The sequence below is a fragment of the Hippopotamus amphibius genome, chromosome 4 (assembly GCF_030028045.1).
Source record: "Hippopotamus amphibius kiboko isolate mHipAmp2 chromosome 4, mHipAmp2.hap2, whole genome shotgun sequence".
In the NCBI taxonomy this organism is placed as follows: domain Eukaryota; kingdom Metazoa; phylum Chordata; class Mammalia; order Artiodactyla; family Hippopotamidae; genus Hippopotamus; species Hippopotamus amphibius.
In genome coordinates, this window is record NC_080189.1 from 155,354,590 (window position 1) to 155,377,902 (window position 23,313).

At 40.2% G+C, this 23,313-nt stretch overlaps 1 protein-coding gene across 11 annotated transcripts in view; it reads left to right on the forward strand.

Annotated features, from left to right (window-relative positions):
• Positions 1 to 23,313, forward strand: part of EXD2 (exonuclease 3'-5' domain containing 2) — a 100,250-nt gene that overhangs the window by 66,585 nt on the left and 10,352 nt on the right. For 10 of the 11 annotated variants that reach the window (XM_057730650.1, XM_057730645.1, XM_057730646.1 and 7 more), the window contains 6 exons: positions 4,039 to 4,295; positions 8,847 to 8,973; positions 17,351 to 17,682; positions 18,699 to 18,805; positions 19,200 to 19,335; positions 20,359 to 20,715. In XM_057730650.1, the coding sequence (XP_057586633.1) occupies positions 4,039 to 4,295; positions 8,847 to 8,973; positions 17,351 to 17,682; positions 18,699 to 18,805; positions 19,200 to 19,335; positions 20,359 to 20,715 (1,316 nt within the window). The remainder of the gene's footprint in view (positions 1 to 4,038; positions 4,296 to 8,846; positions 8,974 to 17,350; positions 17,683 to 18,698; positions 18,806 to 19,199; positions 19,336 to 20,358; positions 20,716 to 23,313) is intronic. The other variant, XM_057730652.1, reaches the window with a different exon arrangement.

Here is a 23,313-nt window from a genome sequence, read left to right on the forward strand (position 1 = left end):
ACACGGTGATATAAGGAAGGCTCTATGCACCACCCCTGTTGGCCCCTCTGCGGCTGTGCCTGTCTTAGGTTGTTCCTCCTCTGAGGAATCTTACCCATCTTTGGCTAACCAGCCATCCTTCAGGACCAAACAGGGTGATATTAGTCTCCACGCCCCGCACCCTCAGTTCCTCCACTGCTCAAGCAGGACATTCTGAATCCCATCGCTCGGCCCACATACTTCAACATTTTCAATGTTTCAAAAAGGTTCCAGAATGTCTTCCCACACAGTTATAATATGTTGTTTCTTTAATGGAAAAATATATGGAAATTCAAAGAAGTGGTTATAGAAAGCAGAAATAACATACCATTCTACCAGGTGGAAGTATATGTTTCCAGATCCCCCCGAGTTACCCATGGTGATATATAACTACAGATAAATCACCTGTGTAAAATGAGGATTCTGCCATGTTTTAGAAGCTATTATTGCCTTTTCCTGGGGAGAGGGGATGGAGATGTTAAATATCTTTCTGGCCTCTGACTCCTGCCTGATTTTTACTGGAGTCTCTGGCTATAGACTGCCTTGCTTAACAGATGCAAGTAATTGGTGTAATAAAGACTGAATGAAGCGAAGGTCATTTTCTCAAGAGCATCCTTCTGCAGGCCCAGGCTTCAGGCTTGCCTGAAGTCCCCTCCTTTTTCCTTGCTATTAACCCTTCCCTTCCATTTAGGAAGTATTACCCGTGCTATCTCCAATAGATAGATAGATTTTTGCATCCATATACTCTGCATCTTCTCTACTTCCTTCCTAGTCCAAGCCTCAAGCATCTCTTATCTGGACCTTTGCCATAGCCTCCTGATTGGCCTCCCTACTTGAACTCATATGTCTACGATCCCTTCTCCATAGAGTAAGCAAAACGATCTTTTAAAAATGCGGATCTGATCATCTCAGTTCCCTGCTTGAAAAGCCTCCATTGCTTCTTATGAAACCAAGATGTCTTAATTACTTATGTGTTCTTAAGGACTCACATGCTCTCGCCTCTCTCAGCATCTCTGATTTTGTCTCCTTTTCTCTTCCTATCCTTCTCTTACTACTTTCTGGCCTCATTGGGCCTTCATTCTGTCAGTTGAACAGGACAAGCTCATTCCTGTCTCAAAGCCATGGTCTAACATAACTGATACATATAAACTCCACAGATAGGGGTGTTCATCAGTTAACCTTGTTCTAGCCCAGAATATGGTCTCAGATTATTTTTTGCTCCCCACTGCCATCATGGGGTTATTTAAAGAATGACAGACTTTTTCAAAATGTTTTATCAGCTCAGGACTTGAAAGATCCCTGAAGCTAAAATGGATGAGCCCTGGCCCTCAGGAAGGAGGATCTCCAAACCAATCCTCTCTAAGTGAATCACTGAAATACAGAAAAAAGTGTTAGAAATTTTGTCTACAATGATTGATGGCATCATTCATTTAAAATTTTTCATAATGTATTTCATAATGTCTGTAACACATTAGTATAGTACTACATTTATATGATTTATAAATGCATATATACATATATTGTGTATGTCCCAAACATTTCTTATGAGTTGACTAATCAAAAAAACAAACAAAAAACCCAGTGACCACTGGATTACATAATGCTAACAAAATTAAAATGTGTGGGTTTTTTTCCCTATTAAATATAATGTTGGTAAGCCAAGGGTTTTATTGTTTTCCATGGGTGGTAAATGATGTCAAAGCAAAAAGATGTTGGCAAAAGGGGGAAATATGAGAAATTAAGACTAGGTATCTTATTCTTGGGACTTCTCTAGTGGTCCAGTGGGTAAGACTCCATGCTCCCAATGCAGGGGCCCTGGGTTCGATCCCTGTGGGGGAACTAGATCCTCATGCATGCCACAACTAAGAGTTCGCACTTTGTAACTAATAAGTCTGCATGCCGCAACTAAGAGTCCGCATGCTGCAACTAAGAAGCCCGCATGTGGCAACGAAGATCCTGCGTGCTGCAACTAAGACCTGGTGCAGCCAAAAAAATTAATTAATTAAAAAAAAAGACTAGATATCTTATTCTTTAAGCCAAATCGAGTCTGCTAGAAGCAATATTTTTCCAATCATACATTCAGTATAAATTGAGTACCGATTGGAATCATAAACATTTGGGTTCCTAGTGAAAAAACCTTAATTATAATACAATGGATCTTAAGCACAAACCAGAAGCAGTATTAAAAAGACAACTTATCTAGCTAGCTAGCTATTTATTTAATGTATTTTAGACAATGGAACTTGACTGAGAAGATTTTCAAAGATCCAGCCTTAGGAATTAGCAGTGAGTATTATGTCAAATTAGCAGTGCTAAATATTAGAAGTAGAGATTTTCTGTTTTTTCTTGGAGAGAGCCAGTATTATAGAGGGAAGGAATTACACTTTAAAAAAAAAGTGACTTTTCCAAAATGCATAACCTGAATCTGATCATGAGGAAACAGCAAACAAACCCAGCTGAGGACATTCTACAAAATAAACGGCCTATTCTCTTCAAAAATGGCAATATCATGAAAAAGAAAGACAGAAGAACTGTTCTAGATTGAAGGAGACTAAAGAGATATAAAACTGTACACAATGAATGATTCTAGATTGGATCCTGGATTAGAAAAAAATTTGCTATAAAGGACGTTATTGGGACAATTGGTAAAAATTGGAAAAGATCTGTTGATTTAAGACCTGTTGACTAAATAGTTGTATCAATGTTAAATTTCCTAATTTTGTTAATTGTACTGTGGTTATATAAGTCCTTGTTTTTAGGAAATATAAACTGAAGTATTTGGGGGTAAAAAAAAAAAGTGATTTTTAATAAAAAAAAAGTTCTATAACAATTCATCTGGCCATATCCAGATGAATTGTTATGGAACAGGAACCAGTAGTCAAGTTTCTTCTCGGTCTTGTTGACCTTGGCTGAACCTCAAGAAATAGACACCTTGGAAATCAAACTGGCATGTTTTCATTTGAGGGTATGATGAAGCATTGCCTGAGAAAGGAAATCCTAAAGCTTTTATGAGTTAAACCATAGTTTTACTTAGCATTGAAGTAGAAGTTGAGGATGAAGTCCCTCCTAATTTTGTTTTTAACAGCAACTCTTTGTGATCTTGATCTTGACTATTTCTTCTTTGTTCCACAGATTGGGAAATTTAGGTTCTGCTTCTGACTTTGCCATTCTCTCTCCATGTTTAGGCAGACTATTTAATCTGTAGCCCTTAATTTCCTATCCTGGAAAATGAGAAAGATTGGAATTTATTGGATGCTAAACCTGGGTTCTGTGGATAGCTTTAGGGAACATTTAATTATGGTGAATTTTGTATGTAAAATTTTCTGGGAATAATTTCCTTAGCTTTAAGCATTTTCTCGAATTTATCTATTACCTCAAAAAGATTAAAACTAGATCAGTTAATATATAAAGTTATTTTCATCTCTTAAGATATAAGAATCCTAGCTTATGCTCAATATGCTTTTTTTTTTATGAACAGCATTTGTGACCATAAAGTGCTGAGCAAGCACTTTGTGCTACTAGAATTTATTATACTGGCAGATACCACTTATTGATAGTACTGTATTTCCTACCTCTTTTTAAAAATCGGATCTTGAGGCAGTGATGACAGGTAAATGAGTCAAGTTACTAGCATGCGTGCCAGAGGGTCTAGAAAATGAAAAGAGTATGTCATCATTTGGCACTCCGCCTTTTATTTTCTTAGCTTTTTAAAACCAGTGTGTCTCACATGACTCTGCCAATGTGTGTCCCAGCGCTCCTCCGTGTCAGCTGGTCACTATTTATGGCCTGCTCATTTCAGACTCATGTTTGGGTCCGCAGTAACCTCTGTTTAAGCCGCTGATTCACAGAGTCCATTGCATTTGTTAGCAAAGGATCATCCTTAGGTTTCAGCCAAATTCTGGTCAGCTGTTATCTTTGGGAAGTTAAGAATGTACCTCTTAGACTTTTTTGCCACAGTTTCATGTTGTACTTGGTGCAATGCCGGGGTGTGAACTGGGGCCCTGTTTTCTTCTGTTGCAGGTGAATTTGGAAGGCAAAGCCAGTCCTCTGTCACTCCTTCAAATGGCCTCTCCAAGTGGCTTCTGTGTCTTGGTTCGCTTGCCCAAGCTGATCTGTGGAGGAAAAACACTACCAAAAACGTTATTGGACATTTTGGCAGATGGCACAATTTTAAAAGTTGGAGTAGGATGTTCAGAAGATGCCAGCAAGCTTCTGCAAGATTACAGCCTCATCGTTAAGGGTTGCCTGGACCTCAGATACCTAGCCATGAGGCAGAGGTATGGCTTGTATGAGTAGGAACTCCTGTAGCTGTGGGGCAAATATTTTAGCAAGACTTGTAGATACTGAGAATCAATAATGAGGCCTCTAAAATTCTTTAGAAGCATAGAGACTTCTGAGATGCATTTGAATTTGTGAACAAATATTCCAACTTCTGGGAAAACTTTAGGTGCCTAGAAATTGGTCTTTTTAGATGAAAAAATAAGGTATCTCTATAAGCTACAGGTTGTAAACTGATGGGCTCCATGGGCAAATTAGAGTTGCAGATTTTTTGTTTTTGTTTTCATCCTGTATGATATTTGGGGGAAATTTTACTTTAAATCCAGAAGAGTCTTAATGTCAAAATCTGTATTTTTGGCTTCTCCTGAAAAATTAGATGACTCGACTGCACTGGATGAGCGTGCTTTGTGTAATTTGCCAGAGTCCCCACCTCTCCCAACTGTAACCCTGACTCATAAACTGATCAACATTTGAATGTGCAAGCCCTGCTTTAGGCCCCCAAAGGATGGTAGACCTAATGCTTTACTGAGAGGGAGATTTTCCTTTCCTTTGGAATTCTCTTCCTATGGAAATTCTACCTTTTTTTTTTTGTCAATTTTCCCTTTTTAATAGTAATGAAGGAATTACTAGGTTATAAGGAGGTTGGCACCTTTCTTTTATTATTATCACTAATAGAACAAAACCACCCATAACTACCAAAGGACCTCCAGGCTCCTCCACTTTTCTAGAGTTAGCATACAGGTTATATCAATTATTCTTACTTTTTTAGTAGGCTCTTGAGTATAACATTTAGAAAAATGGAAAACTTCTGCTCACCCTACCAGATTTCTTCTTTTCTTTGGAAATTTTTTTTTTTTTTAGAAAGCTGCAGTTTACCTTCCCATGTATATATGTAGGTCCTTATGTTAACAATGTGAACTGAAACAGCCTCTCTCCCTGCCTTTCTCCATGACACTGATATTGAAAGCTTGGAGGATTTGAGAAACTAAGAGAAGGCCTGATTAAAAATCTATGCTTATAATTTTTTAGCAGTAAATGAAATTTTATTTTAGTTTAGTAGTTTGGCTTGTGTAAATAAAACTCATAAGTGAAGTATCCATTTTTTTCAAGAAATACGTTAAAATATTTACCGTAAAAATTTTTTAGCTCTGTAAAAGGATTTGGAGTATAACAGCAAAAGCCGCCTTTCATCAGGCCCCCCTCCCTTTGGCACTGCCTCCCCACAGGTGCCCGCCGTTACTCTGCTATTAGAGGCCATGTATATAGTGGCCAGGACTTGACTCTGGAGCAGACTGTGTGGGCGGGAACCCCAGTCTTCCTCTTACCAGCTGTATGACCTTTGGCGAGTTACTGAGCCTTACTGTTGCTCAGTTCTCTCATTTGTAAATTAGAAATAATAGGATTAGTGTGAAGATTAAATGCGTTAAACTATGTAAAAAACTTAGAAATGGTGTCTGACGTAGAGAGAGTGCTGTGTAAACTTCAGCTATTACTGTCCAGCATCATCAGTGTCATCGACCCTCATCACTACCACCTTTAGCACCACCATCATCTGACTGGTTTGTCCTTCCAGATCTCTTTCTCTCCAATTACAGTCCTCTGAGTGTAGAGACTTTAGAAGTGCCCTTACTCACCTGCCTAAATGCAGAATGGCCAAGTGTCAAAATAAAAATTTGGCCAAAGCTGAATATTACCATGAACTTCTCTAGAAATCAGAATGAAGCATTTATCAGGCTTTCTCGTTTTTAGTGAAATCTTATTAAAATTTTAAACATTCTTACTATTGAGTACTTTAGAGGTAAAATGTTTTTGACATGTCGTAGAAGAAATTTGACATTACAGTGCCAGAATTAGACTCAGCTTTTAGCTCTAGGTAACTCCTGATGTTTGCTCTAAGTAGTCGTTACTTTCATTTGACTTTGGAGAGGAGCACAGATTTTCTTGGTAATGCTGTCTTCTTTTTTTCATATGCTCTATATTTTTATTATATGTCAGCAGAAGATAATTTATTATTGAGATTATTGTATATTACTTTGGAATCTTTCCTAGTGAAACTTTGAAGTGGCAAAGGTGGCATCTTGTTTTTTTGTTTGTTTTTTAATTTATTTATTTAATTTATTTATTGGCTGCTTTGGGTCTTCATTGCTGCACACGGGCTTTCTCTAGTTGCTGAGAGCAGGGGCTACTCTTTATTGTGGTGTGCAGGCTCCTCATTGTAGTGGCTTCTCTTGTGGAGCACGAGCCCTAGGTGCATGGGCTTCAATAGTTGTGGCACATGGGCTCAATAGTTGTGACTCATGGGCTCTAGAGCACAGGCTCAATAGTTGTGGTACACGGGCTTAGTTGCTCCGTGGCATGTGGAATCTTCCCAGAGCAGAGCTCGAACCCGTGTCCCCTGCATTGGCAGGCGGATTCTTAACCACTGCGCCACCTAGGAAGTCCAGGCATCTTGTTTTTAATCCATCCTCAAAAAATGTGAAACCTTCCCAAATACGACATTTAAAAAAAAAACTAAGGACCTATGGAATTAAATAACTAAAAACTAAACACTGTCTTTCAATGAGGGTAATGATTTCAAGGATTATGGAATAACCAGGCTTGATAAATTGCACAGCTGTTAAAAAGAATGTAGTAAGTATATTTGTATTTACTGTTGTGGAAGAAGGTCCCTGATGCATTAAGTGATAGAGCAAGTTGCAGAATAAAAAACAAAACAAATACCATGAAACTGTATCTGCTCCTCCATCTAACCATCTGTTTGTTTGTTTGTCTGTAAAAAAGGTCTGGAGGGGCCACAACATCCTCATGAGGGTCATGATTCCTGAGGAGTGGAAGTGGGGGGCAGAGGGCTTTCACTTTTTACCCATTACTCGTCTCTATTGTCCGAATTTTTAACAATAAACATTCATTACTGTTGTAATTACTCATATAGAGAAAAGCATAAAAAGATTCAAAAAATCTAAAAAGGAAAGAAGTTTGTCTCCCCCAGATTCTTAATTTCCATTAATTGAACCATGACCTTATATATTTTACCTCAGTGTGTGTGGAACTTTTTTTTTTTTTTTAACATTTTAGTCAAGTGCTGCCTTTTGGGGATGATGAAATCCATCCAGTTACTGCTTGCTTTTGTAAGGAAAGACTTCCTTTTCGTCATTTTAATGCTTTCATTTTCCACAGTACCTGAGGGAATCCTGCATGTTGTAACACTGATGTGAACTTCCACCTCCAAGCTTCCTCCTCTAAAATGTCTAGTCTCTCACTTGGTAACCAGGAAGTCAGCTCCACTTTTGTAGACTGATGTGTTCTTTTAATTTTTAATTTATTTATTTATTGCTTTGGGTCTTCATTGTTGTGTGTGGGGCTTTCTCTAGTTACGGCGAGCAGAGGCTACCCTTCGTTGCAGTGCGCAGGCTTCTCATTGCGGTGGCTTCTGTTGTTGCAGAGCACTGGCTCTAGGCATGCGGGCTTCAGTAGTTGTGGCATGCAGGCTCAGTAGTTGTGGCACACGGGCTTTGTTGCTCCGTGGCATGTGGGATCTTCCCGAACCAGGGATTGAACCTATGTCCCCTACATTGGCAGGCAAATTCTTAACCACTGAGCCACCAGGGAAGTCCCGACTGATGTATTCTTAATTTTACATTAGCCCTTGTTTGGATTCTCCAATCCTTGGGTAAAATTAATTTTTTTCACCACCCTGCAGCTATTTGAATCAGAAAGTGTTTGAAGAGTAGAAGATTATTTGATTTTATTGTACCTTCACCCCCTCAATGAAAATAGCCTTATCACCCTTTTCAAATGAGAAAATACACAAATACTAGCCAATTCAAATATAAAAAATGTAAAGATTTATGATCACCCCAAACCCCACACACAGAGAAAACATCACTAACATTTGATTAGTGTCTTTCTAGTTAACTCTCTGTGCTTCCTCACTTTCACATACACACAGTTATTGTGTAGTGTATATATATCAATATAAAGAGTCCATAATATATGTTTTTTTTTCCTAATCTCTTTTTACTTAACTAATACGTCATGGACCTCTTTTCATATATAGATCCACTTCCTTATTTTTAATTGCTATGTGGAATTTAATTGCGTGGATATTTAAACAGTCTTCTGTTGAGGGTGTTAGGTTGATTCCAGTTCTTTGCTACTGTAAGTAATGCTGTAATGAAGACTGTTTTGTGTACATTTGTCTTAGGGTGAATTACTAGAAGTGGAATTACTGAATCACAGAATTTTCATGTTCAAAATTTTGATAGCTATTTACTGGCAAACTGTTTTTCATAAATGTTGTATAGATGTTCAGTTCACAAATTTTAGGCTAGACTGTGATTCTTCATGTTCCATCAGTATACTAGATATAGGTATTTAAAAAAATCTTTGTAATCTGGTAGCTTTTAAAATTGTATATACTTTTGATTTGATTTGATGTAGTGAGATTGAGTATGTGTCATTTGTTTATTGGCTATTTATATGCTTTGTTTGATTTGCCTGTTCTTGTCCTTTGCCCATTTTTGACATATGATTTTATTTATTTCTTGTAGAAACAATTTGCTCTCTAATGGGCTTAGCCTGAAATCACTTGCTGAGGCTGTTTTGAACTTCCCCCTTGACAAGTCCCTTCTACTTCGTTGCAGCAACTGGGATGCTGAGACTCTGACTGAGGATCAGGTACTTCTTATCAAAGTAGTTGAGAGTGGAAGAGTCATTGCTTGTGAAGTATAATTATTTTAAGAATTCTAATCCTCAATTACGATATCAGTGTTGGGTGGAAATGCCTTAAAAATATACTTGTTGATGATACGCAAGCTAACTGGTCTATGGTAATGTAGATGTCACTTAAATAAAAGGGTAAGAGTCCCTAATCTATTTTTTTGAGCATTTACTATATGCCAGGCGTTTCAGAAAATGTAACTTTTTTCGTCACAGATACAAATGCATACTTTAAAAATACAGTGTTCTGAGACTTCTGTTAAGAAACAGCAACTAGTTCCCGGCCTTTCTCCCCCATTCCTAATTGCTCTTCCTACTTTACCAGTTTCATTTCTTTCTGGTAATTACCATTATATTTTACCATTACATGCATATATTACACTTTCTTATTTTACATATTATCTTTCAACATCTTGCTGTGGGAGACATGATTGAGTCCTCCTGCAATTCCTCTGTCCCCAGACAGATACGTATTCCCTTTCCCATGCTTCCAATAGGGGTGCATCATCTTTTTTTATCAGATTAATGTTTACTTATATTGATGCTGTTTATAGCTGCTCCACATAGTAAACTGCAGTTAAGCTTTTTTCTTGTACAACTTTTTGTTTTCCCAGGAGTAGTAACTTACATTTTTGTTTGCTTAGTTTTCTATATACCTGTTCACTGTTTCAACCCCAGACTCTTTAACAGATCTATGGAGAGATCTCCTCTGCTGGTTCAGACACAGTCAGGTAACTTACCCATTTCATCTTCCCTTGGAGCTAGCCCTCCTGGAGCCCTCGGTCGTCCCGCTGCTCTCAGGACTGGTCGCACTCCAGCCCTGCTGCCCACCTCTCATCCTGAAATGTGTGTTTACCTTCAGCCTGGGAATTTCCTTCACCGCTCTTCTGTAGTAGATGCTCTGTTTTAAAAATTTCATGTCTTTTTACTTTCTTGTCTTGGTGGAGTACATTCAAAATAGCTTCCTGAGAAAAGGAGCATGGGAACTTAATATATGACACCCTGCATGTCTGAAAAGATATTATTTTTCCTCTCTATTAACTGGTAGTTTGTCTGAGGATAGCATTTTAGGGTGGAAATCATTTTCCTTCAGAACTTTGAAGGCATTTCTCCTTGTAGCTTCCAGTGTTGATGTTGAGTATGTGACTTGTTTTTCTTTCTGGAAAATCTTCTCTTTATTCTTAGTTTTAAAAATTCATGATGAGTATACATTAGTGTGGGCCATTTTTCACTATAGTCTTAGAATTCAGTGGACCCTTTCAATCTGGAAGCTCATGTCTTTCAGTTCAGGGAATTATTCTCATAATAGTTCCTGGAAAATTTCACTCTTTTGTTTCTAGAACTCATTTGTATATTGGATTCCTTGAATTGATCTAATTTTCCAGTAAAATATTTCCTCTTTGATTTTCCATCTCTATATTTTTTGTTTCACCTCCTGGGAAATTTCCTCAAGTTCAATATTTCAATCAAATTTTTAATTATTCCTATCATATTAAGTTATAAGAGCTCCTAGTCTTCTCTGAATATTCGCTTTTAAAATAACTGCATTTTTGTTTAATGAATACAGTATCTTCTGTTATCTTTGAGTATTGAAGATTTCTGAAGTTTTCTTCTCCTTCCTGCATTGCCTCGTTTTCCTCTGAATTTCTAATTTTAACTGCTTGATTTAGTCTCTGTGTTTCACGTTAAAGATTTTTCTCAAATGTTTAGATCCTTAGCTATCCATTTCTACTTACGAAGGAGCCATTAAAGCGCCAATTGAATCTATCAGTTGATGAATGAGTAAATAAAATATGGTATAGCCATACAATGGACTGTTATTCAGCAATAAAACTACACTGCTACAATAAAACTGCTACAACATGGACGAGTCTTGAAAACATTATGCTAAGTGAAAGAAGCCAGTCACAAAAGATCGCATATTGTATGATTCCATTTATATGAAATGTTCAGAACAGGCAGATCTGTAGAGACAGAAAATAAATTAGTGGTTGCCTGGGGCTGGGAGAAGTGGGGGACGACTGCTAAAGGATATAAGTTTTCTTATTAGGGTGATAAAAATGTTCTAAAATTAATTGATGAAGGTTACACAATTATGTAAATATAGTAAAAAGCCTGAATCCTGCAACATCTGTAAAAGACATCTTTGGGACAGTTGGAGAGGTTAGAATACAGCTGTGTATTATTGTATTTTGTCAGTGTTAAAGTTCTTGGGTGTTGTGATTATGTAGGAGAATGTCCTTGTTCTTAGAAGATGCACAATAAAGTATTCAGGGATGAAGCATCATAATAGCTGCAACTTAATTGTGAAATGGGTTCAGCAAAAAAACAAAATATTTGTGTGGTGTATGTATTATAAAGAGATAAAACAAATGTTGACAGTTGTGAATGTCAGTTGTCATTCTTTCAACAGTTCTGTAGGTTTGCAAACTTTCAAATTAAAACATTGAGAAGAAAAAGTTGATTGCTACCAAATTTGAAACTAAATTTGTGATCCATATTATCGTGAGAATTCAGAATTCCCAAAGACTCTTTTTCATTCTTTGTTTAAAAAATTTTATTTTCTTCTAATTTTAAACCTAATACTTAGTGAGATTTTGTAAAATACAGAAAATAATATTTAAAATTGACATTTAAAAAAAATGACATTTAAAAAAAATGGCTTCCTAGGTGGCACAGTGGTTAAGAATCCGCCTGCCAATGCAGAGGTCACGGGTTCGATCCCAGCTCCAGGAAGATCCCACATGCCGTGGAGCAACTAAGCCCGTGTGCCCAAAAAAAAAAAAAAAAAATGGCATGAGAGCACAGTGCATATGGCCAGAGTTTTTTGACTAGCAGGTTTTACTATCAGTAACTATAAATTATAATCAAATGTCGATAACTGTAAGTCTTTTCTCTCAGGCCACTAGTTTCTCCAGATATGAATCTTCTAGTCTTCTGCCCATGAGGTATAAGCCCCACAGACTATATTTTGGCAGCTGAGTGGGAGAGAATGTGCTGGTAGTCTCATCATTTAATATGTAGATTTTTCCATAATCCCCCTTTTTCCTGGTGACACTTTGCCTCCAACCTCCTCCAGGCCTGATATTACTAGGTCCAGATCCTCTGTGATTTAGCCACTATAATGACTTAAACTTGTCAAAACTCAAACTCTGCACACTGAGTAAAACAAAGCAGAAATATGAGTTTATTGCAATAGTTTTGACCTGCAAGCTGGGAAACTGAAGGCCATGGGAGCAATGAGTTTCAAGTTGCTCACAGACTAAAGGGTTTTCATGGGGTAAATGTGGAAGTTATTTGGCTTTTTCAGCTGATTGGTTGCCTAGTGGTCTTCTTCCTTATTTGGATCAGGGTAGCTTAGACGGGAATAAGGAAGTCCAAAGATGGCATAAACAGATTTGATGTTTGGAGACTGACTGGCATCCTCTGCTCTCTTTTCTTTTTTTTTTTTTTTTTTAATAAAATTTATTTATTTATTTATTGACTGCGTTGGGTCTTTGTTGCTGCACATGGGCTTTCTCTAGTTGCAGAGAGTGGGGACTACTCTTCATTGAGGTGCGTGGGCTTCTCATTGCAATGGCTTCTCTTGTTGCCCAGCATGGGCTCTAGGCACGTGGGCTGCCGTAGTTGTGGCACACAGGCTTAGTTGCTCCATGGCATGTGGGATCTTCCCAGATCCAGGGATCAAACCCGTGTCCCTTGCATTGGCAGGCAGATTCTTCACCACTCTACCACCAGGGAAGTCCATCCTCTGCTGAGTTCTGAGAAGAGCTGTAAATTCCTGCAAGTTATGTTAAATAAAGTTTCATTTTCTTTACTACACCTGCATTGGCCACCTCCATTTTGTCTCTGACATAAGTGACTCCATTTTAGTTTGGGGTCTACAAACTTTTACTCTTTTGGGTCAGAGAAGGAGTAATTGCTTGGCCCTGTGCTGTAAGAGGGGAGATCTGAGGTTGTAAATGTTCTTTATGGAAACTGTCGCCTTGTCCTGCTGTTTTCACCCCTGCTTGTATCATTGCTTTTACAGATACCTGGTGACTCCCATTTTTTATACTTGCCATTCCTTGTGGCTCAGATTAATTTGATTTTTGGATTTTTTGCTTACTACCCCTACAGGCCTAGGTTTCCACTTTCTCTTGTTTGCTGATCTGGCATACGGCGATCCTAGTTCCCTGACCAGTGATCGAACCCATACCCCCTGCAGTGGAAGCGCAGAGTCTTAACCACTGGACTGCCAGGGAAGTCCTCCAAAACATTGTTAATGGAAAGAGTTAGCAATAGTTAGTATGTTAAGATTAATATTATCCTGTGAGAGAGTTCTGGGAATCAAAGTATCTGAATTTGTTTTCTAAAGCTGTTTCTGACTTGCTGTGACCTTAAGTAAGTTACGTCTTTGTGCCTTGGTTGGTTCATTCCTTCCTTTCTTTTAATAGTTTTATCAAAATATAATTTACATACAGTAAAATCCACCCATTTAAAGTATACAAGTCAGGAACTTCCCTGGCAGTCCAGTGGTTGGAACTCTGCGCTTCCACGGCTAGGGGCCCAGGTTTGATCCCTGGTTGAGGAATTAAGATCCCACAAGCCATGTGACTCGGCCAAAAAAAATGTATACAAGTCAATGGGTTTTCAGTATATTTACAGAGTTATGTAACCATCACCACAATCTAGTTTTAGAACATTTTCATCACCCCAAAAGAAACCCCTTACCCATTAGCAGTCACTTCCCATCTTACCTTCCCAACACCCCAGCCTTAGGCAACTGCTAATCTACTTTCTGTCTCTATAAATTTGCCTGTTGTGGACATCTCATATAAATGGAATCATAGAATATGTGGTTTTTTTGGATTGGCTTCTTCACTCACCATGTTTTTGTGGTTCATCCACGTTGCAGCGTCTGTTGGTACTTCATTTCTTTTATTGCTAAATAATGCTTCGTTGTATGGATAGACTACATTCTGTTTATTCATTTATCAATTGGTAGAGATTTGGGTTGCTTTCTTTCTTTGGCTGTTATGAATAATGCCACTATGAATATCTGTGTATAAGTTTTTACATGGACATACGCGGGTAAGTCAAAAATTATCCGCACTCTGGCTGTAGAATTTATTTTAATTAACTTTTACCAAAAAATACATCATTTTTCAACATACTCTCCTTACTTTTCAATACACTTTGTCCACCTGTCAACAAATTTTTGTATTCCCTCATTGAAAAGTGTTTTAGCCTAAGCTGTGAGCCAGGAATGCACCACTGTCTTCACTTCTTCATCAGAAGTGAACCTTCGTCCTCATAGGGCTACTTTCAGGGCACCAAACAGGTGAAAGTCCAGTGGAGCAAGATCAGGACTATAGGGAGGATGCTTTAACACCTCAAAACAAAGTTTTTGCAGAGTGCTGATGGTGTGGGCAGAAGTGTGTGGGCGTGCATTGTCATGCAAGATCACAATGCCCTTGGATAGCAGTCCTCTGTGTTTAATCCAAAGTTTAGGTTTCAGCTCTTCAATAAGCATCTCATTGTAACAAGCACTGTTGATTGTTGAGCTTTTTTTTAAATAAATTTATTAAAAAAGATAAAAAGTACATTTATTTATTGGCTGTATTGGGTCTTCATTCCTGCATGTGGGCTTTCTCTAGTTGTAGAGAGTGAGGGCTACTCTTCATCGTGGTGTGTGGGCTTCTCAGTGCAGTGGCTTCTCTTGTTGTGGAGCACAGGTTCTAGGCAAGAGGGCTTCAGTAGTTGTGGCACATGGACTCAATAGTTGTGGCTTGCGGGCTCTAGAGCACAGGCTCAGTAGTTGTGACACACGGGCTTAGTTGCTCCACAGTATGTGGGATCTTCCCGGACCAGGGATCGAACCCGTGTCCCCTGTATTGTCAGGTGGATTCTTAGCCACTGAGCCACCAGGGAATTCCCGATTGTTGAACCTTTTTCCTGATAATGTTCTGATACTGGCCCTTGGGAATCCCAGAAGACTGTAAGCATCAATTTTCTAGCTCATGGTTGACTTTTGAACTTTTTCTTGGTCAACGATTGAGGATGTTTCCATTCCATACTCTACCGTTTAATCTCAGGCTCGTAGTGATGAATCCATGTCTCACCACCAGTAATGATTCTCTTTAAGAAACTTTCACCTTCCTTAGAGTATCGGTCCAAATTTTGTTTGCAGATATCCAAACGCTTCTGTTTATGCTCTTTTGTGAGTTGTTTCGGTACCCATCTTGCACAAACCTTTCGAAACCTTAGTCTGTCGTGGATTACTTTGTTTTGAGGTGTTAAAGCATCCTCCCTATAGTCCTGATCTTGCTCCACTGGACTTTCACCTGTTGGGTCCCTTGAAAGCAGCCCTACAAGGGCGAAGATGCACTTCTGATGAAGAAGTAAAGACAGCGGTGTACTCGTGGCTCGTAGCTCAGCTTAAAACATTTTTTAATGAGGGAATACGAAAGCTTGTTGACAGATGGACAAGATGTATTGAAAAGTAGGAGATTATGTTGAAAAATGATGTATGTGTCTTTTCTAAAAGTTAATTAAAATAAATTCTACAGCCAGAGTGTGGATAATTTTTGACTCACCCTGGTACATTTTTAGTTCTCTTGGTAAATACCTAGGATGGAATTGCTGAGTCATGTTGTAACTTTATGTTTAACTGTTTGAGTAACTGCCAAACTATTTTCCAAGGTAACTGTACCATTTTATAGTCCCGCCAGCAATGTATAAGGGTTTCAATTTTTCATGACCTTACCAACACTTATTATTATTCATCTTTTTGGCTAGAGCCATCCTAGTAGGTGTGAAGTGGTATTTCATTGTGGTTTTGATTTATATTTCCCTAGTGACCAATGATGCTGAGCATCTTTCATGTGCTTATTGGCTATTTGTATATCTCCTTTGGAGAAGTGTCTATTCACATCCTTTGCTCACATCTTAATTGTGTTGTTTGTCTTTAAATTGTTGAGTTTTAAGAGACATATGTATGTGTGTGTGTGTGTGTGTGTGTGTGCGCGCGCACGCGTGTGTGTTCTTTGGATATTCTGGATACTGATCCCTTATCAGATACATAATTTATCAATATTTTCTCCCATTTTATGCAGATTGTCTTTTCACTTACTTGATGGGATCATTTGAAGCACAAAAGTTTTTAACTGTGATGAAGTCCAGTTATCTATTTTTTCTTTTATTGCTCATGCTTTTAGTGTCATATCTAAGAAATTGTTGCCTAACCCAAGGTCATGAACATTTACTCCTATGTTGTCTTCTAAGAGTCTTACGTTTTAGCTCTTACACTTAGGTTCATAATCCATTTTGAGTTCATTTCTGTGTGTGGTATGCTGTAGGAGTCCAGCTTTATTCTTTTGCATGTGGACCTCCAGTTGTTCCAGCACCATTTATTGAAAAATGCCTTGGATTCGTCATTTGGGAATAATTTGTTAAAAAGCACTTTGAACTCTTCACCTTCAAATACCCTGTTTTCCTGTGGGAGACAACTCGCTAACAGAGATGTAGATGGTTGAGTCTAGGTGGAAAATTTTATCCAAATCTTTTCTCCTATTTTTCTATTCTTTTTTCCTATTATTTTAAAAGCACAAAAAACCATACTGATAGTGTTATTCACCAGGCTTGATGATTAAAGGTGAATTAAAGGAATTTTAACATCCTTACATGTTTTGTTGGGAAGAGCTATTAATTATAGTTTTGACTACTTTTTTTCAATGACCAGCTTGCCTGTGCCTAGTTGCTTGGGAGAATGACTTACCATCATTAAATACATAAATTCCAGAAATGGGCCCTTGTGACTTTTGATTTGAGGTCCATGTTCGAAACTGTTTGTTTTCCTTGTTTTACATATCGTATTAATATATATGACAGTTTGTTTCTGATCAGTAGTCACACAGGCCTCTTAATACATCTTGGTTTCACTTGTTCTGAATGATGACCATTTCCAAAGTGAAGTTCAGGTACTAGTTGTCAGACCTGTGGTAACTACCCTACCCTGAACTTGAGAAAAATCTGTTCAGCAGGTTTAGTAGCAGATAGGAAGAAACACTGATTTATATAGATTAGGAATTTTGAGCATTTAGAGTAAGTCATTACTTTAGCTATGTTAGTTAAAAACAAAGAGAACATGAGGATTCATTTTACTATTCGATTTATTTTTGTATAGTTTATATTTTTTGTAATAAAAAGTTTTTAAGGAGTGCATGGTGCCTGGGTTACTACTGTTCATCTTGAATTAGAACCTAAAAGTTGTCTCTGTCTTTGTGATTGATTTTGAAGTTGCTCTCTTTGGTTTGCCTTCCGGATTCCACTGATCTCTGACTTTTCTCTTCAGGTAATTTATGCTGCCAGGGATGCCCAGATTTCAGTGGCTCTCTTTCTCCATCTTCTTGGATACCCTTTCTCTAGGAATTCAACCCTAGAAGAAAATGATGACAGCATTGGCTGGAGAAAAGTCTTGGAGAAGTGTCAGGATGTGGTAGATATCCCATTCCGAAGCAAAGGAATTAGCAGATCAGGAGAAGAGGTTAATGGAGAAGCAACAGAATCTCAGCAGAAGCCAAGAAATAAGAAGTCAAGGACTGATGGAACGTTGCCAGGCAGCCACCAAGGGAGAGACCCTAGAAAACATAAAAGAAAGCCCCTGGGAGTGGGCTATTCTGCCAGGTAACTGAGTTGTTCCGTGTCTGGTAGAGTCAGAGGCCCAGCCTCCAGCAAAAGGCATGATGCCCTTACCTTGGGTCTGGGGAGAAGGCTAGTGTGGTATGGTGGCAGAGGCTCTCCAAGGACTAATTTTATTTTTCCTTTCCTTCAAGGACATTTGGAGCTATCCTTTGATTTACTTGTATATTTTTCCCTTTTGTCCTTCTTATACTTTTTTATTTTGGGGCAGTTGGAGTGGAAATGAGGAGAGCTTAACTTAGCTTTGTCACTGACCTTGAGGTGACCTTAGACCTGTACTTATCCAGTTATAAATAAGGGTGTAATTATTCCTCGCTTGCTTCAGGATAGCTGCGAAAGTAACATGAAGTGCCTCACACTTTTCAGGAGAAATGCATCATCTGATTTCTTGTTCATTTAGTATTTGATTATGAAGAATACTATCCAGCTCTAAGCCAATATTCTCTAGCCAATGAGGATTTTCCTGTACAGCTTATGCCTCTATTGCAGAAAGGTGACTAATAAGTACTTTGGAGTGGAAGTTTGGCCCCCATAGCATGGCCCCTATAGCACAGTGCCTTTAGAAATTGGATGATTAAGTTGAAGCAAATATTGCTTATGAGCCAGAAATAAATCCACGTGGCACTCATTACTTTAGCTTGAAGTTCTTTAATTTTAATTTACTTTGTTTAATCCAGTGATTACTCTACAGGGAAATTTTCCTGGTGTTCTAGTCCTGCTCACTTTCACAGTAGAACTGTGTAAACTCTACCCAGCTCACTCCCTAATGTCCCCATCTATAAATATAAAAACTAATGGTGTAAACTCATTCATTGTAATTTCTCTTTCCTAGCCCAGTGCAGACAGAGGAATAAACATGATTTCTTGCCATGTTTTTTTTTTTTTTCCATAAATGTAATGTTTGACCCTAGCATGGAATAGCTTGTGTGACTCAGAATATAGGAAGGCAACTGATCAATAGTTAGCTCCCAGTTTTAGATTTCTCTCACCATTCCCCACAGAAAATCACCCCTCTATGACAACTGCTTTCTCCACGCTCCTGATGGACAGCCCCTCTGCACTTGTGATCGAAGAAAAGCTCAGTGGTACCTGGACAAAGGCATTGGAGGTTTGAGATTCAACTGTCATATCTGATTTATACAATTAGGTGCATGTGGCACTGATTGGAGTGGGCGTGAGGCAAGGGAGAGGAACGGGGTGGACAGAAGGCAGAGAGACCTCGAGACACAGGGGGCGGGGCAGTTCAAAACCCAGAAGAAGGGACTATCTTGGTGGTCCAAGGGTTAAGACTCTGCGTTTCCACTGCAGGGGGCACGGGTTTGATCTCTGGTCAGGGAACTAAGATCCCACATGCCTCAGGGTGCAGCCAAACAAACAAACAAACAAACAAAACCCAGAAATAGTGATCTCTGCTAAGACACAGCAGAGAACAAGTGAGGTGGTGCTTCTTCCCTGGGGGAGAAGTGGCCAGTCATACACGAACGCTGCTTCTTTCTTCTAAGAGCTGGTGAGTGAGGAGCCTTTTGTGGTCAAGCTACAGTTTGAACCTGCGGGAAGACCGGAATCCCCGGGAGACTACTACTTGATGGTTAAAGAGAACCTGTGTGTAGTGTGTGGCAAGAAAGATTCGTACATTCGGTGAGTGTGGGGTGGGGCTACCCTGTTGTCTGCCTCTGATGGAAATTGCTCTTCAGGCCACATGCAGAGCCCTCGGCAGGCTTGGTTGAGTCTGCCCACTTTGGCCGAGAGACTTGTCCCCAGGGGGCATCCCAATGTCCTCAGGAGCTTCCACACTCTGCCTGGCCTTGCTGTGTGGCTTCTGCTCCTCCTGAGCCCGTTCTTAGGTTCCGGAAGGAAACACTCTTCTCAATAACAGTTTGCCATGAAGAGAGTTTGCTCATGAAGGAACGAGACCAGTTCCTTCCTCCCTTGAGTGGCTCACAAGCTCCGTGACCCTTGGTACATGGGTATCCAGATGACCTGCAAGCATGCTCTGGAACAGTCGGAGAAGATTATTCTGAGCCAAGGTGCCCAGACAACGAAGGTGAAGTTAGCACTGGGCCTGGGTGCCTAGACACCTGGGCTTTGTCCCTGGCTTCTATGTAGTAACTCACTTGCATCCTTTCTCCCCTTGCAAAGTGAGACAAATAGTTGTTGCTGCCAAGAGTTTCTCCCGCGAGCTCAGTACTTCTTAGACGATAATGATGGACTTTGATGAACCAGGGAAATAATTTCAGAGTAAAGGATTCTTCAGATGAAGCAAATGGGCTTCTACAGATCACCAGGCTTCCAAATTTTCAGTAGAGGTTACCTGCTGCGGGCTTTGAGAGAGTTGTTTTCCAGATGCTAAAGGCCATTAGAACTTCTCATTTCTTGGGTGCTTTTCCTTCTGGAAGCACTTTCTCCCCAAAGGTTGTTAGCCTCTCCCTAGCCCTGCCCACCAGAGGAGTCTGACAGTCGATGGTCTGCACTCACTTCAAGGAGAGGGGAACCCAAGGCCTGTTGGTAGGCCGGCCGAGAGTGAAATAGGTGATACGGCCTTTATGTCATGTCTGTTGGGCTGTGGGGCCCGGATCAGAACCCCAGTAGCCCGCCTGCCTGCTCCGTGTGTGTTCTGTGTCGTGTGCTAATGAGCACTGCCTTCTGCGTGGGCTCGTTTAGGAAGAATGTGATTCCACACGAGTACCGGAAGCACTTCCCCATCGAGATGAAGGACCACAACTCCCATGATGTGCTGCTGCTCTGCACCTCCTGCCACGCCGTCTCCAACTACTACGACAACCACCTGAAGCAGCAGCTGGCCAGGGAGTTCCAGGCCCCCATTGGCTCCGAGGAGGGCTTGCGCCTGCTGGAAGATCCTGAGCGCCGGCAGGTGCGTTCTGGGGCCAGGGCCCTGCTCAACGCGGAGAGCCTGCCTGTGCACCGAAAGGAGGAGCTGCTGCTGGCGCTCAGAGAGTTTTATCACGCAGATACGGTCACGGAGGAGATGCTTCAGGAGGCTGCCAGCCTGGAGACCAGGTACAGTCTACAGTCCTTCTCAGAGGGGGCTGGGGACTAGCCCAGTGACTCCACTCCGACTGCTCGGTGAGAACGCTTGCCGGGGAGGGAGCGTTGGGGGTCCGGGGGCAGTGGCCAGCCTCGTGCTTATCCCATTGAGTCTCTGTGGCTTAAGATACCATACGGGGGCGGGAGAGAACAATCTGTGTGCTAATTTACTCTCCACAGGAGACTCGTCTTCTATCCTTGACCCTTTGAGGTCATATACTTATGTCCAGCCATTTTCATGGTTAGCAGGAGAGTTCAGAGGCACTGGAGTTGTACATTACATATTCTCTGCACAAGTAAATCCTCAGGTCAGCACATAAGAGGAAAATAAGAGTCAAAAAATACCCCCCAGTCTCTGGAGTTGCCTGTGAAGTGCAATGTGTGTGGTTTTGCCTCTTCCCTTATCTAGGCCTGTGGGACTCGAGACAGATGGACTCATGTTTCCTGTCTCACCTGCACTCCGGGGTACTGGCCTACGGGATGGAATGTTGGCCAGAATTGCTGTTATATTTAAATTAATTTTTACCCTTTTCCTTCCTTGCTTGCTTTCTCCCTCCTTCCCCGTGACTACATGGTTGAATTCATATCATTAATTCATTGTCCCTAAATGAGAAGCATTTTATGGTCCTGAGAAGTGAATGGGTACATGGCCTAGATGATAAAATCTCTGGGCTACCTGCTATAGTTTTGCTTCCCAACTTGCCTCTTCTTTTAATGGTACCAGGGATTGAAATAATTGAACTTATAAGTTCACAAATCCTGGTAGTTATGCTGGTTGCCTATAGTGTTGAGTTATAAAAACAAGACAAGGGACTTCCCTGGTGGCTCATTGGTTAAGAATCCACCTACCAATGCAGGAGACACAGGTTCGATCCCTGGTGCAGGAAGATCCCATATGCCACGGAGCAACTAAGCCTGTGTGCCACAACTACTGAGCCTGAGCTCTAGAGCCTGCAAGCCACAACTGCTGAGCCCAGGTGCCACAACTACTGAAGCCTGTGCACCTAGAGCCCGTGCTCCACAACAAGAAAAGCCACCGCAATGAGAAGCCCACACACCACAACGAAGAGTAGCTCCCGCTCGCTTCAACTAGAGAAAGTCCTTGTGTAGCAACAAGGACCCAATGCAGCCAACAAACAAACAAATAAATAAATATATAAAAAACAAACACCCCACAAACTTAATTATAGCAACAAATATTTATTGAACAAATTTTTTTTTTTTTTTTTTTTTGGCACACGGGCTTAGTTGCTCCGCGGCATGTGGGATCTTCCTGGAGCTGGGATCGAACCCGTGACCTCTGCATTGGCAGGCGGATTCTTAACCACTGCGCCACCTAGGAAGCCCTGAACAAATTTTTATAGATATCCTAATCTATTCAACTAAGTTAATAAACTTTATATAAATTGCTTTAATTATTTCTTATAACAACCCTATGAGGTAGGAGTTGGATTTCTTACTGATAACTGCTAACATTATATCCTGTATTTTAAAAATCTTTCAAAATAAAAAAAAAAAATTCTTAAATTTTATTCTTAAAACTATTGTCCAAGTTTTATATTAGATACCCTGAGGCTAAAGTTAAGTAACTTGCCAAGGTCATATTACAAATTAATGAGACTGGAACTTCCTGGGTGGCACAGTGGTTAAGAATCTGCCTGCCAATGCAGGAGACATGGGTTCGATCCCTGCTCCAGGAAGATACCACATGCCGCGGAGCAACTAAGCCCATTGTGCCACAACTGTTGAGCCCGTGTGCCGCAACTACTGAAGCCCGCAGGCTTAGTGCCCGTGCTTTGCAACAAGAGAAGCCACCACAATGAGGAGCCTGAGCACCGCAATGAAGAGTAGCCCCTGCTCGCCACAACTTGAGAAAGCCTGTGTGCAGCAACGAAGACCCAAAGCAGCCAATAAACAATAAATTAATAAAATAAAATGATTAAAATGGTAAAAAACAAATTAATGAAACTGGCTCCTTTAACAAATTCCCAAATGTATTTCCTAAAACGCTAAACTTGCCCTTTCAGTGACAGACCTTTCTAACAAATTCATCTTGCTGACTTGGATGGAAAGGTGCTGGACTTGGATATTTAGGACGGAGAAGAACAGTTGTTTGGAGGAAGTTAGGGAAGTTAATGGGAAGCTTGTGAGCTAAACAAGAAGATGCCTTGCAAATACCCATAGGGCACAAACACTGCTAGATGGGGAGGACTGAGAGTGGGGTGTGGACCCAGCGAGAAGAACTGAGTCCCGGGCAGAGAGCTTCCTCTATTCATAGGTGCTGACAGCACTGACTGTTCACAAGGTATCTTAGTTAGAAAGGAGGCAGGGATTCATCTTCTCATTAAACAGCACTAGCTGTGCAACTGAACAACCGCGGTAGCATTTCATTGTGACCGAAACACGTCTCGTGGATGTGGTTTGTCACGCTTTGTATAAGAAGGCAGGTACTGAAGAATTATTACCATCTTCCTTTTATATTCAGGTAATACACTGTGATGAAACCCTGGAACACGTGGGTGGATTGAACAGCTAATAGAAAGACTGACTATGGTTCAGAATGAGTAACTT